This window comes from Stegostoma tigrinum, chromosome X (assembly GCF_030684315.1).
Source record: "Stegostoma tigrinum isolate sSteTig4 chromosome X, sSteTig4.hap1, whole genome shotgun sequence".
Lineage (NCBI taxonomy): Eukaryota > Metazoa > Chordata > Chondrichthyes > Orectolobiformes > Stegostomatidae > Stegostoma > Stegostoma tigrinum.
Window position 1 is genome coordinate 860,189 of NC_081404.1, and position 12,006 is coordinate 872,194.

General features: G+C 41.0%; 1 protein-coding gene across 2 annotated transcripts in view; it reads left to right on the top strand.

The window, feature by feature from the left end:
• The window catches only part of spryd3 (SPRY domain containing 3), a 364,516-nt gene that overhangs the window by 147,489 nt on the left and 205,021 nt on the right, over positions 1 to 12,006 (top strand). For both annotated transcript variants that reach the window (XM_059643420.1, XM_048523593.2), the window contains exon 7: positions 11,620 to 11,769. In XM_059643420.1, coding sequence (XP_059499403.1) covers positions 11,620 to 11,769 — 150 coding nt within the window. The remainder of the gene's footprint in view (positions 1 to 11,619; positions 11,770 to 12,006) is intronic.

Consider the following 12,006-nt stretch of genomic DNA (forward strand, 5'->3'; position numbering starts at 1 on the left):
TGGGCAGGAATCATTGAAGTGTGCGTGTGTGCGCACACAGGGCAAGTTTTATAAGGGAACAGTTATGTTGACAGTTCATAATTATTTACCTGTAACTCATTTGTTTATTAGTAATAAACATCAAGTAGAGAAATCTGGTCTGTGCTTTCTGTTAACCTGGTTCTAAAAGACAGGGAAATTGGGGAATTTTGCATTGTTGCAAAACTAACCTTTGTGATGACTCCAGGAATACTGGAGCTTGATTTCCAGGATGCTACACTAGTGAGTCGTGACACGATGATGGCAGGTTTGAATTATCCAAACTTATGCTGAGATACTGGCAAGAGAGGGGCAAGAGTTCCCAAATGTGTTCCGGACAATTTTCAACAGCAGCATGTTTCCAGATCAACAAGAAAGGAGGTACTGCTAGACCTGGTGCTTAAAAATGAGGTGTACCAAGTAGATCAATGGCCTGTAGGTGTAAAATTAGGTGATTGTAATCAATATATCATAAGGTTTAGGTTGATTATGGAAAAGATTGAAGGACAGTCCAGACTAAGAACAATTAATTGGGAGAAGAACAACCTCAATGGGGAAAGAATAGCATGGAAAACTGGAAGTGAACAAAAAACTTCTTTTTTGAATTGCAAACGTTACAGTCTTGTTCTAGTAAAATTGGAACTCCTGGGATAAAAGGAAAATTAGCAAAATGAGTATGAAATTGGCTGAGTGGCAGGAAACATGAAGTAGTGGCTAATGAATGTATTTAGACTGAAGGAAGGCACGTAGTGAAGTTCTCCAAGGTCGATATTGGGATTCTTTTCTTGATATATGCAAATGACCTGATCTTGGTGTTTGGTGCAGAAATCACAATACTTGGAAGTGTTGTGCACTGTGAAGAGGGTAGTGTGTGTAATCTGTAAAGCAAATGAAATAATTCTGAAAGTGTGAGATATAGGAGCTGTGGGACCTTGGGGCAAAAATACACAAATCGCTGGTGACATGTCAAGTTGAGAGTGTGATTATAAAGCATACAGTATCTTGGGCTTGATCAATAGAGGCATAAAGTACAAAAATAAAGAAGTTATGCTGAAAGAAATACTAGTTTTGCCTCAACTGGACTATTGGACCTAGTTCTGGGCACCAGAGTTGAGGAAGGATCTAACTGCATTACAGAGGGTGAAGAACACCACACTTTCTCTAAAGCAGGTGGGGGATGGTGGCTCAGTGGCTAGCACTGCTGCCTTACAGCCCCAGGGACCCAGGTTAATTCCAGCCTTGGGTGACCGCCTGTGTGGAACTTGTATGTTCTCCTTGTGTCTGTGTGGGTTTCCTCCCACAGTCCAAAGAGGTGGATTGGCCATGATAAATTGTCCGTAGTGTCCAGGAATGTGCAGGTTAGGTCAGTTAGCCATGCTAAATGTGGAGTTATAGGGATAGGGGTGGCTGAGTCTGTGTCTGGGGAGGACGCTCTTTGTAGGTTCGGTACAGACTTGATGGGCTGCGTGGCTTCTTTTAGCACTGTAGTGATTCTATGATTCAATGAAAAGATTTACAAACATGGCTCAAGTGTTTCTTTGTATTCATTCCTGGAACGTGGTCATTGCTGGCAGGCCAGCTTTTATTGTTCATCTCAGTTGACCTTGAGAAGGTGATAGAGAGCTGTAACCTTAAAACAGCTATAGTCAATGCACTGTATGTCGACCCACAATGCCCTTAAGGAGGAAATTCTGGGATTTTGACCTAGCAACAGTGAAGGAATGCTGATATATTTCCAAGTCAGGGTAGTGAGTGGCTTAGAGAGGAACTTGCAGTTGGTAGTGTTTCCATGTATCTACACATCTTGTCCTTCCAGATGGAAATGGTCATGGTTTTGCAAACTGCAGCGGAAGGATCGTTGATGAATTTCTGCAGTGCATCTTATGGATAGTACACACTACTGCTACTGAATAGCGGTGGTGGACAGAGTGGATATTTGTGGATGTGGTACCAATTAATCAGGCTGCTTTGTCCTGGATGGTGTTAAGCCTGAGTACTGTTGGAGCTGCACTCATTCAGGCAAGTGGGGAGTATTCTATCACACTCCTGACTTGTGCATTGTTGATGGTGGATAGGCTCTGGGGAGTCAGGAAGTGAGTTATTCACTGCAGTCTTCCTAGCCTCTCCATTTATATCACATGTCCAGTTGTGTTTTTGGTCAGTGGTAACCCCAAGGTTGTTTGTTGTGGGGCATTCAGTGATGGTAACTGTTGAATGTCAAGAGGCAATGGTTAGATTGTGCATTGTTGGAGATGGTGTGAAGATACAATGGCTTTAACAATGGCTAAAATTTTGTCCTCGTTTTTAAGAAGATAGATTTTGTGTCTCTCTCCTCCGAGTTAATAAAATAAACAGCTTGTGAGGTGTTATTTTTTTTTCAAGTGGGAACAGTAGAAGCAGCCTGAATGGGTGGAATTGGGTTTCCACATAACTAGCGTTTCAGTTTAGGTCACTGTAGTTGAGGGGGTTTTGAAGCTAATTGTCGAAACTGCTACATCTTTCTGTTACAGCGAAAAGCTTGGGTTCTCTTCCTACTGCCAGAATTGCATGTGAGACATTCTCTTTTATTGAATTTACCTTTTCCAAGTGTGCATTTGTGGATGTTACCACATTGGAACAGTTGCTGTTTAGTAGTTAAATAATCTATTATTCTGTTCAGCTTTCCAGTCAAGCTAATGTTGGACCAATTCTTATTTTTAGTTTGTATCTTAACTGTAGAATAAAGCATGTTTTAACTTAATGTCTAACCCATTGAATTATGTCTGGACACAGCACCTTACGCTTTTCAATAAGAAACAGTTAAGGTTGAGGCTGTCTCCTTGACATATTTGAAAGGGGTTTGGTCTAGCCCATAACAATTTGGGGGCTCTTGTTGGGATCAAAATCTCTAATTGCGGGTTGGGTTCAGGCTTATTGGACTCAAAGACAGTGCGTGGTGAGTGTTGATGTTTTTATTCCTTAGGGTGTTATGCTTGGTTGGTTTAAATAGGGTGTATCTTGTGTAATAATTGCTGTTTCAGTCACTAAGAGTTTCCTTGGGGTGGAAGAATTCACTTCAGGAGTTTTACAGAAGTTGAGCAAGGCAATGCTTTTGGAATTGGCAAACAAACTGAAGTTGCCTGTGTCTGTGAGGAAAGGGAAGATAATTGTGTTAATAACTGCATTTACAATTGCCAGGAATGCAAACAGAATAATTGGAAATGGCTAAAATTCAATTACAAATGAAGCAACTTGAATATGAAAGGGAAATGAAACAGTTTGAATTACTGTTAAAAGCAGAAGAAAAAGAAAAGGAAAGAATAGAAACCAAAAGAAGCGCGGATACTGTTAATCAGGAACAAAAACAGAAGTTGCTGGAAAACCTCAGCAGGCCTGGCAGATCTGTGAAGAAACCAATCAGAGTTAACGTTTCAGGTCCTGTGAACCTTCCTCGGAAGGATAGAATAGCCCTGGCAGAGCCGAAAGAAAAGGAAAGATATGTGCAGAAAAAGAAAGGAGGAAGAGAGGGAGAAAATGAGAGTTTATAAACTTTGCAAGTTGGAAATGTAAAAGGACAGCTGACATAAAATAGCAAAGTTAGAAAATAGGAGAAGTGATGGGGACAGTGATGAAGAGAAAACCCATCATAGCCAAAAACCTGGTGGAGGTTTGTTTAAATAGGCCCAAGCGTTGCCAAAGTTTGATGAGAAGGATGTAGAAACATTTTCATTTCATTTGAGAAAGTGGCTAAACAAATAAAATGGCCACTGGCCATGTAGTTGATTCAAATAAAATTGGTAGGTAGAGCGAGTGAGGTATTTGCATCACTATCAGAGAAAGTATCTGAAGAATATGAGGAGGTGAAAAAAGCCATCTTAAGTGCATATGAGCTAGTGCGAGAAGCCTATAGAAAACGTTTTGGGAACCTGGTCATCAAACGTACATTGAATTTGAAAGGATCAAACAAAGTAATTTTGATAGGTGGATAAGGGCATCGAGAATAGATCAAACATATCTTGCTGTTAGAGAGACAACTATGTTGGAGGAGTTCATAAATTCACTTCCTGAAGTAGTGAGAACGCATGAAGAACAGAGAATTAAAACAGCAAGATTAGCAGCAGAAGTGCCAGATGATTATGAATTAGTTCATAAATCAAAGTTTGGTTTCTGGCATCAATTTTAATCTGTGAGGGATAGAAATTGGGGGAAAAGAGAAATCCTTAAGTAATAAAGGAAAAATAGATTTTATTGAAGATTGTTTACCTTAGGTTAGATTAAAAAAAAATGTTCTCACTGCAGTAAAGTAGCACACATGAAGTCGGAGCGTTGGTGGTTTAAGAAAAGCACTGGGGAAACAGATGTGACAAGAGAGGCCAGTGGGCTTATTAGAGTGGTTAGTTGTGTTTGTTGGTTTTTTTTATTCTCGTCAGTAGCTGTCGTAGCTAACAGAACCAACGTTATTTACAAGATACCATGCAAAAACTGCCAAAAACATTATTTAGGGCAAACTGGAAGGAAACTAGCCATCAGGATCCATGAACACAAGCTGGCCACCAAGAGACATGACTAACTGTCACACTTTCAATTCACATGAACAAAGAGGAACACTGTAGCCATCCTAGGACAAGCCGAGCAAAAAGACACACAAGAATTCCTGGAGGCCTGGCACTCAAACTGGAACTCATGTAGAAATGGACCCCATATGCCAACTACTAAGAAACAAATCCGGAAGTGATGCTGCCCACTTCAACAAACCAAGACACAAATAGCAAGTGGGACAGAAAGCCAATGCTTCATTAGAGGTACGTTGATGATGTTACCTAGCATGGTGATGAAATGTTTGCAAACAAACTTAGCAGTTCGGCGAGCAAGTCAACAGCCACAAGGTTTACTCATTCATGCCAGAAACAGGTCAAGAAATTAAAATTTTAAGACATAAGGGAACAAGCTAATCTTTGGTGAGAGACAAGGAAGTGTGTACTTTGGAAGGAGTATTGCCAGAAAAGGTGGTAATATGTGGAATTCATGGTGAGAAGAGTAAGGTTCCACTGTATAAGGTGAGGTTGGAGAGTGCGTGAAAAGTGTTGAAGTGGTGGTTGAGGTAACTGAGAAGTTCTCAGGAATGATACAGCTGGACCACTGGTGGGAGTGCTGTCTACTGTGGTTGAAATGCCAGTAGAAGATCAGGCAACCAAGATATTACAGGAAGTCTCTCCTGGGATTTTCTCTGATTGTTTGGTCTCAAGGTTACAAAACCACAGGTTGATGTAGGAGGAGGAAGCAAAGAATAAAGATAAGGAAGTTGAATTCGAATTAGAATTAATTGTTCATATGTACTCAAGTACAAGGGTACAGTGAAAAGTGCACAAAGTTGCCATTCCTGGCGCCATCTTAGGTATGAAGATATCGAGCTACAAGGTTCACTAATCAGAAACTATGTTTTAGCAAACAAGAGCAAGTGGAGGAATAAGTGAATACTTTAACTCAGAGAGGTTACTTTTTATTACAACAAAAAGATGAAAAAATAAAGCAGTTGTATCAAAAAGCATTAATAGAAGAAGAACCTGCATGTATCCCAGAATGTCACTATCTTAAAAATGCCATCGTGATGAGGAAATGGAGGCCATTGCATATTCAGGCATATGGAAATTGGGCAGAAGTTCATCAAGTTGACTTACTGGTGGGTTATAGAAACGAGGTGTTACAGGTAGCACACAAATTACCAGTAGGATGCTATTGGGGAGTAAGCAAAGCTCAAATCAAAATACAAAAATATTTTTTATTGTCCTGGTCTGCATCAGGATGTGGTTGAATTTTGCCAGACATGTTATACGTGTCAGATCATAGGAAAACGTCAGTCAGTGATAAAACCAGCACCATTAATACCTACGCCAGCATTTGGGGATCATCTTACCAGATTGCATAAGGACCCCTCGCTAAAACTAAAAGTGGGAGTCAATATTTGTTGCCATAATGGATGTGTCTACTTAGAGGTCATGCTATTATGCAATATCATGGCTAAAAGGATTATATAAGAGTTACTCAAATATTTTACTAGATATGGACTGCCCACAGAAATACAATCAGATCAAGGATCAAATTTTACATCAGAATTATTCAAGGAAGCTATGGATAGCTTTGGAATAAAACAAATTAAATCAACTGCGTACCATTTAGAATCACAGGAAACATTAGAATGGTGGCATCAAACTTTAATGACCATGTTGAGGGCTTATAGTTATGACTACCCAGAGAATTAGGATAAAGGAATTCTATTTGTACATTTTACAATTAACATTTTGCACCTAATGAATCAACTAAATTCAGTCCATTTGAATTAGTTTTTACACATGTGGTGAGAGAACCATTGAAATTAATTAAGGTGAAATTGGTAATCAGAGTTCAGAGACCACATATTTGGACTATATCAAATTTTAGGGAAAGAGTGGGTGAGTTGGCGAGATAGCAAAATCAATGCAGTTATGAAATCTGATTCACATGTTATTCTGCTTTTGGAAAACTGTTGAGAAGGTGGAACAATTAGCATGGATTTCTAAGTTGGACCTACTCAGTGGATACTGGCAGGTACCTTTATTCAAAAGAGTGAAGTAAAGTTTGGATTTTGTAACACCAAATGGACTGTACCAGTTTAAAGTAATGCCATTTGGTATGAATTCCACCTTTCAAAAACTAACCAATAAAGCCATTTCGGGATTCCCAATTGTGTGGTGTACAATGATGACCTGCTGATTTTTAGTCACACATGGAAGGAATGATCAACTTCAGGAGGTGGGCTTGGTCATCAACCTGGCTTGGAGTGAGTTCACGGGCCATGTCACTGGACATGGTAAGATGGCCCCATGGGATGTGAAAACAGGTTTATCAGAAGATCATGCTGAAATTTAGCAGTGCGGCTGCTCCACTGACTGATTTGTTGAAGTGGTGCAGAAAGTTTCAGTGAACAGAGGAATGTCAGAAGGTATTTGACAGCCTGAAAGCTGTGTTAACCACCACTTGTGTTAGCCACACCTAATTATGCAGAGCCATTCAAGGTGGCTATTGATATAGAATTTAGAATCCCTCCAGTGTGGAAATAGGCCCTTCGGCCCAACAAGTCCACACCACACCTCAAAGCATCCCACTGAGACCCATTCCCGCTATAACCCATCTAAGCTACACATCCTGAACACTACGGGCAATTTAGCATGGCCAATCCACCTAACCTGCACATCTTTGGACTGTGGGAGGAAACCGGAGCACCCGGAGGAAACCCACGCAGACACGGAGAATGTGCAAACTCCACACAGACAGACACCCAAGGCCGGAAAAGTACCTGGGTCCCTGGTGCTGTGAGGCAGCAGTGCTAACCACTGTGCCACCGTGATGTGAGTGATATGGGTGTTGGTTTTGCACCCTTGCAAAGAAGACATTAAGAAGATAAAGACTTGTTGGGTATTTTTCCAGGAAATGGAATAATTGTTAACAGAAATATTCCATAATTGAGAAGGAGACCTTGAGCTTGGTATTGGCATTTCAACATTTATATTGCCAGTAATGTGTCTCAGGCAATTGCATATACTGATTGTTACCCCTTAACGTTTTTGTAAAGTTTAAGGATAAAAATTCCAGACTGCTTAGGTGGAGCTTGTTGTTACAGCTATTCAAATTGAAAATTGTACACATTGTAGGCAGAATGTAATTGCTGATGCAATGATGCAACTTTGATGTGGGATGGAGACAGTATTCAGTGGTAAAACAAAAATTGACTGTAGTATTGATTTTTGCGTACTTAGAGTTAATGTAATGCATATGTATTATAATATACGAATAGAGTAAGAGTAAAGGTTTTTAAAAATGAAGCCATCTTTGTGTATCAGTTTATTTTTAAAGGGGTACGTGTGACTATGCTATGGCTTTAAGAGGTGTATTTTGTCCTCTTATGTTTGAAGAGAGGTTTTAAGACAGAGGTAGATAACTATCTTATGAAAGCCCACAAAGTAAACAGTTTATGAGGCCTTGGGTTTTTTTTTAAAAGTTGGAATGAGAGAAGCAGCCTGTATGGCTCCCACAGATCCAGGAATTTTAGTTTTAGTTTTTCATTAAGCAGTTGTTGGGATCTCTCTCTCTCTCTCTCTCCCTCTCTCTCTGAACTTTCACCTAATTTTTTTTCCGTCCTGGGCTAGAGAATTGCCTGTGAGACAATCTATTGTTTTTGAACTTGCCTTTGTCAAGAGTGTGTTTATGGAATGTTGTTGGATTGGAACAACTAATTAAAAGTAGTTAATCTATCTATCATTTTGTTAAACATTTCAATAGAGTTAAGCTAATTCCTTATTTTTATTTTATCTGTATTTTAACTCTAGTGTAAAAAGCAAGTGTGTTTTGCTAAACATCGAGTACTTTGACCAATAGAATTGCACCTGGAATGTAGTACCTTACACTTACATTTAAAATAACAATAAAGTGAGGGTCTAGACTATCCATTGAATATATTTTGAGGGGGTTTGGTGTGGTCCATAACAGGAGGAGTAGTGATTCATCAGTGGAGTCCACCGGAAGGTTTCTTTGCAATAGGGTTCGGGTTAGAGTTAGGGCTAGGGCTATGGCAGAGTCAATGTTGAGGACTCCCAGGGAAACTCTGTCCTGATTGCATATCACATTGCCGCCACCTCTGCTGGGTGTTCTGACCTGTCTGACCTGACCTGTCCTTTAACCAGTCTCTGAAACAGCTGTCCAGTTTTGGCATCAGCCCTGAAATGTTAGTAAGGAGGACTTTGCAGGGTCGACACAGCTATTTCTGCCGTTGTCTTTTCTAGTGCTGAGCCAATGCCAAGTGGTCCATCTAGTTTCATTTCCTTATTGAGAGTTTGCAGCAATTGGTGCAACTGAATAGCTTGTGAGGCCATTTCAGAGGACAGTTGAGAATCAACCACATTGGTATGGGCCTGGAGTCACATGTAGGCCAGACAAGGTGAGGACAGCAGATTTCCTTTTCTGAAGGACAGGAGTGAACCAATTCTGAGAATTAACAGTGATTTCATGGTCATCAGCAGAATCTTTATTTCAGATTTTTAAAAATTGAATTCACATTGATTTATTGAAATACAATGAAAAGCTTTGTTTATGAGCAGTGCAGGCAGATCACAGCAAACAAAGGATGGACAGATGAAAAAGACTGAGAGGCACAAAGGTTATATTGCAGGTTACATTATTTGAGGCTAGAGTCCATTCAACAGTCTGATAATGGCCGGAAGGATGCCGTTCCTGAACCTGCTTGTGCATGTGTTCAAGCTTCTGTACCTTCTGCCTGATGGAAGAGGTTGTAGGAGGTCATTACCAGGGTGCAATGGGTCTTTGATAATGTTGGTAGCCTTTCCATGGCAGTGAGCCCTCGAAATGGAGCCTGTAGATGGAAGGTTGGCTTCCTTGATGGTCTGGGCTGTACACACCACCTTCTGTAGTTTTTTAACCATCCTGGGCAGAACAGTTGCTATACCAGGCCGTTATGCACCTGGACAATATGCTTTCAATGGTGCTTCTGTAGAAGTTGGTAAGGGACTTTATGGACATATCAAATTTCCTGAGCTGCCTGAGGAAGTAGAGGTGTTGTTGTACCCTCTTGACTGTCACATCTACATGGACAGGACAGGTCATCGGTTATTGTCACTCCGAGGAATTTGCTGCTCTTCACCCTCTCAACCTCAGTTCTGATCTTGTAGATGGGGATGTGTTGTCATCTCTTTTTTATGGTGTCGATGACCAGTTCTTTAGTTTTCCTGACATTGAGAGACAGATTGTTTTCATTGCACCACATCACCAAGCCCTCTTTCTCCCTTCTGTATTTTGACACATCATTGTTAGATATTCATCCCACTACGGTGGTGTCATCAGCGAACTTGTAGATGGTGTTCATTTGGAATTTGGCAATATAGTTGTGAGTGTTCAGGGAGTTTCGTAGGGGGCTGAGGACACATCCTTGGGGAGTTCCAGTGTTGAGTATTATTGTGGAGGGGGTACAGCTGCCTGTCCTCCCTGATTGCGGCCGGTGAGTCAGAAAGCTGAGGATCCAGTTGCAGAGGTTGGAGCTGAGACGCAGTTTTGAGATCAGTCCGGAGGGGATAATGGTGTTGAAGGTGGAGCTACAGTGAACGAGCAAGAATCTGACTTTGTTTTCCGGATGTTCCAGGGATGAGTGCAGGACTACGGATATGGCATTTTCTATGAATCTGTTATGTTAGTAGGCAAACTGTACGGGATTGAGTCAGGTTGGGACCCAGAAGTTGACTAGCCCTTCAAACCACTTCATGATTATTGAAATCAGAGCCACTGGGCAGTAGTCATTAAGGCACGCTGCATGTGTTTGTTTGGGTACGGGGGTGATAGTGGTCTTCTTGGTGCAGGTGGGGACTTTGGCATGTATTCCACTATCTGCCATGGCAGGATATGAATCCAGGTTCCAGGACATTAGCTAGATTTCTGGATTAATAGCCCTACGATAATACAACTAAGCCATTGTGTCCCCTCAAGTGATGAGGAAATTCAGTTACATGGACAGATTGGGCAACCTGGAACTGTTGTCCTTGGAGAAGAGAAGGCTGAGAAGAAATTTGATTGAGGTGCTTAAACACTGAGGTGTCTGGACAGTGTAAATAACAAGGAACTATTTGAATTTGTAGAAGGATCAAGAACCAGAGAACATAATCTAAGGGTAACAGAAAAAGAAGCAAAGGTGACATAAAAATAAACTTTTTCATACACCAACTGGTTAGAATCTGGAAAGCACTGCCCAAGAGTGTAGTTGAGGCAGACTCAATTGAGGAATTGAAAAGGGACTTGCATAACTACTTGCAGGGCTACAGTGAAAAGGTAAAAGGGTGCCTTTCATCAAAATGCTATTGCAAAAAGTCAGCAAGAAGAGGACAGGCTGAATGGCCTCCTATGCTGACACTATTCTATAATTCCTTCAGTTTGAGCAAGGTAATTTGTAAAGAAGTCAGGAATTACCGTAGTTTAAGGTTCACTCTTTTGCCATGTAAATTCGGTTGTTCGTAGAATCCCTGCAGTATGGAAGCAGGCTGTTTGGCCCGTTGGGTCCATACCACTGCTCTAAAGAGCATTCCAACCCACACCCACCCTATCCCTGTAATCCTGAAATTCTCCTGGTTTATCCACTTAGCCTGTATATCCCTGAACACTATAAGCAATTTAGTATGGCCATTCCACCTAACGTGCACGTCTTTGGACTGTGGGCAGAAACCGGAGCACCCAGAGGAAACCTACACAGACACGGAGAATGTGCAAACTCCACACAGCCACCCAAGACTGGGATTGAACCTGGATCCCTGGCGCTGTGAGGCAGCAGTGTTAATCACTGAGATAACTGTTAACCTCATGAAATCTCTGCCAGAAGATTCAGATAGATAGATGAGAACCTGTGGAACTGTACCCCAGAAGAGAATGGGGTGATCTGGGACTCTTGGAAGGGACATTGTAAAATCTTCCTATTTGAGCACTGCATTTTTATCAAAGTTGCAAATAAATGGAGCGCAACAGTTGTTTTAAAGTTTGCAGATTGTGTACCCTGTCAATTTTCCACTTTCTTCTTTCTTGGCTTTTCTCTAGCTATTAGAGTATATTGGAAAAGGGAAGAGTATCATGGATGTTGGCCTCGCACAAGCAAGACATCCTCTCAGCACCAGAAGCCATTACTTTGAAGTAGAGATCGTTGACCCAGGTGAAAAATGCTACATTGCCTTGGGACTGGCAAGGAAGGTAAGTGGCACAAAATGTATATTTTTCTCTACTTTGTTAAACATTTGTGCTAATTGAGGTTAGAAGAGGTAAGTGCTAGGCAATGGAAGAGCCGGTGTCAACTCCAAGTATGGCCAGATCCTATTCTTGTTCCCTTTACCCTGCCCTGTGAATATGTCTTTACTGCAAGCTCAAAAAAAGCACAACAGCATCAGTATAAATATTTTCTGCTTCCTACACCAAGTGTTTTTATTGCCT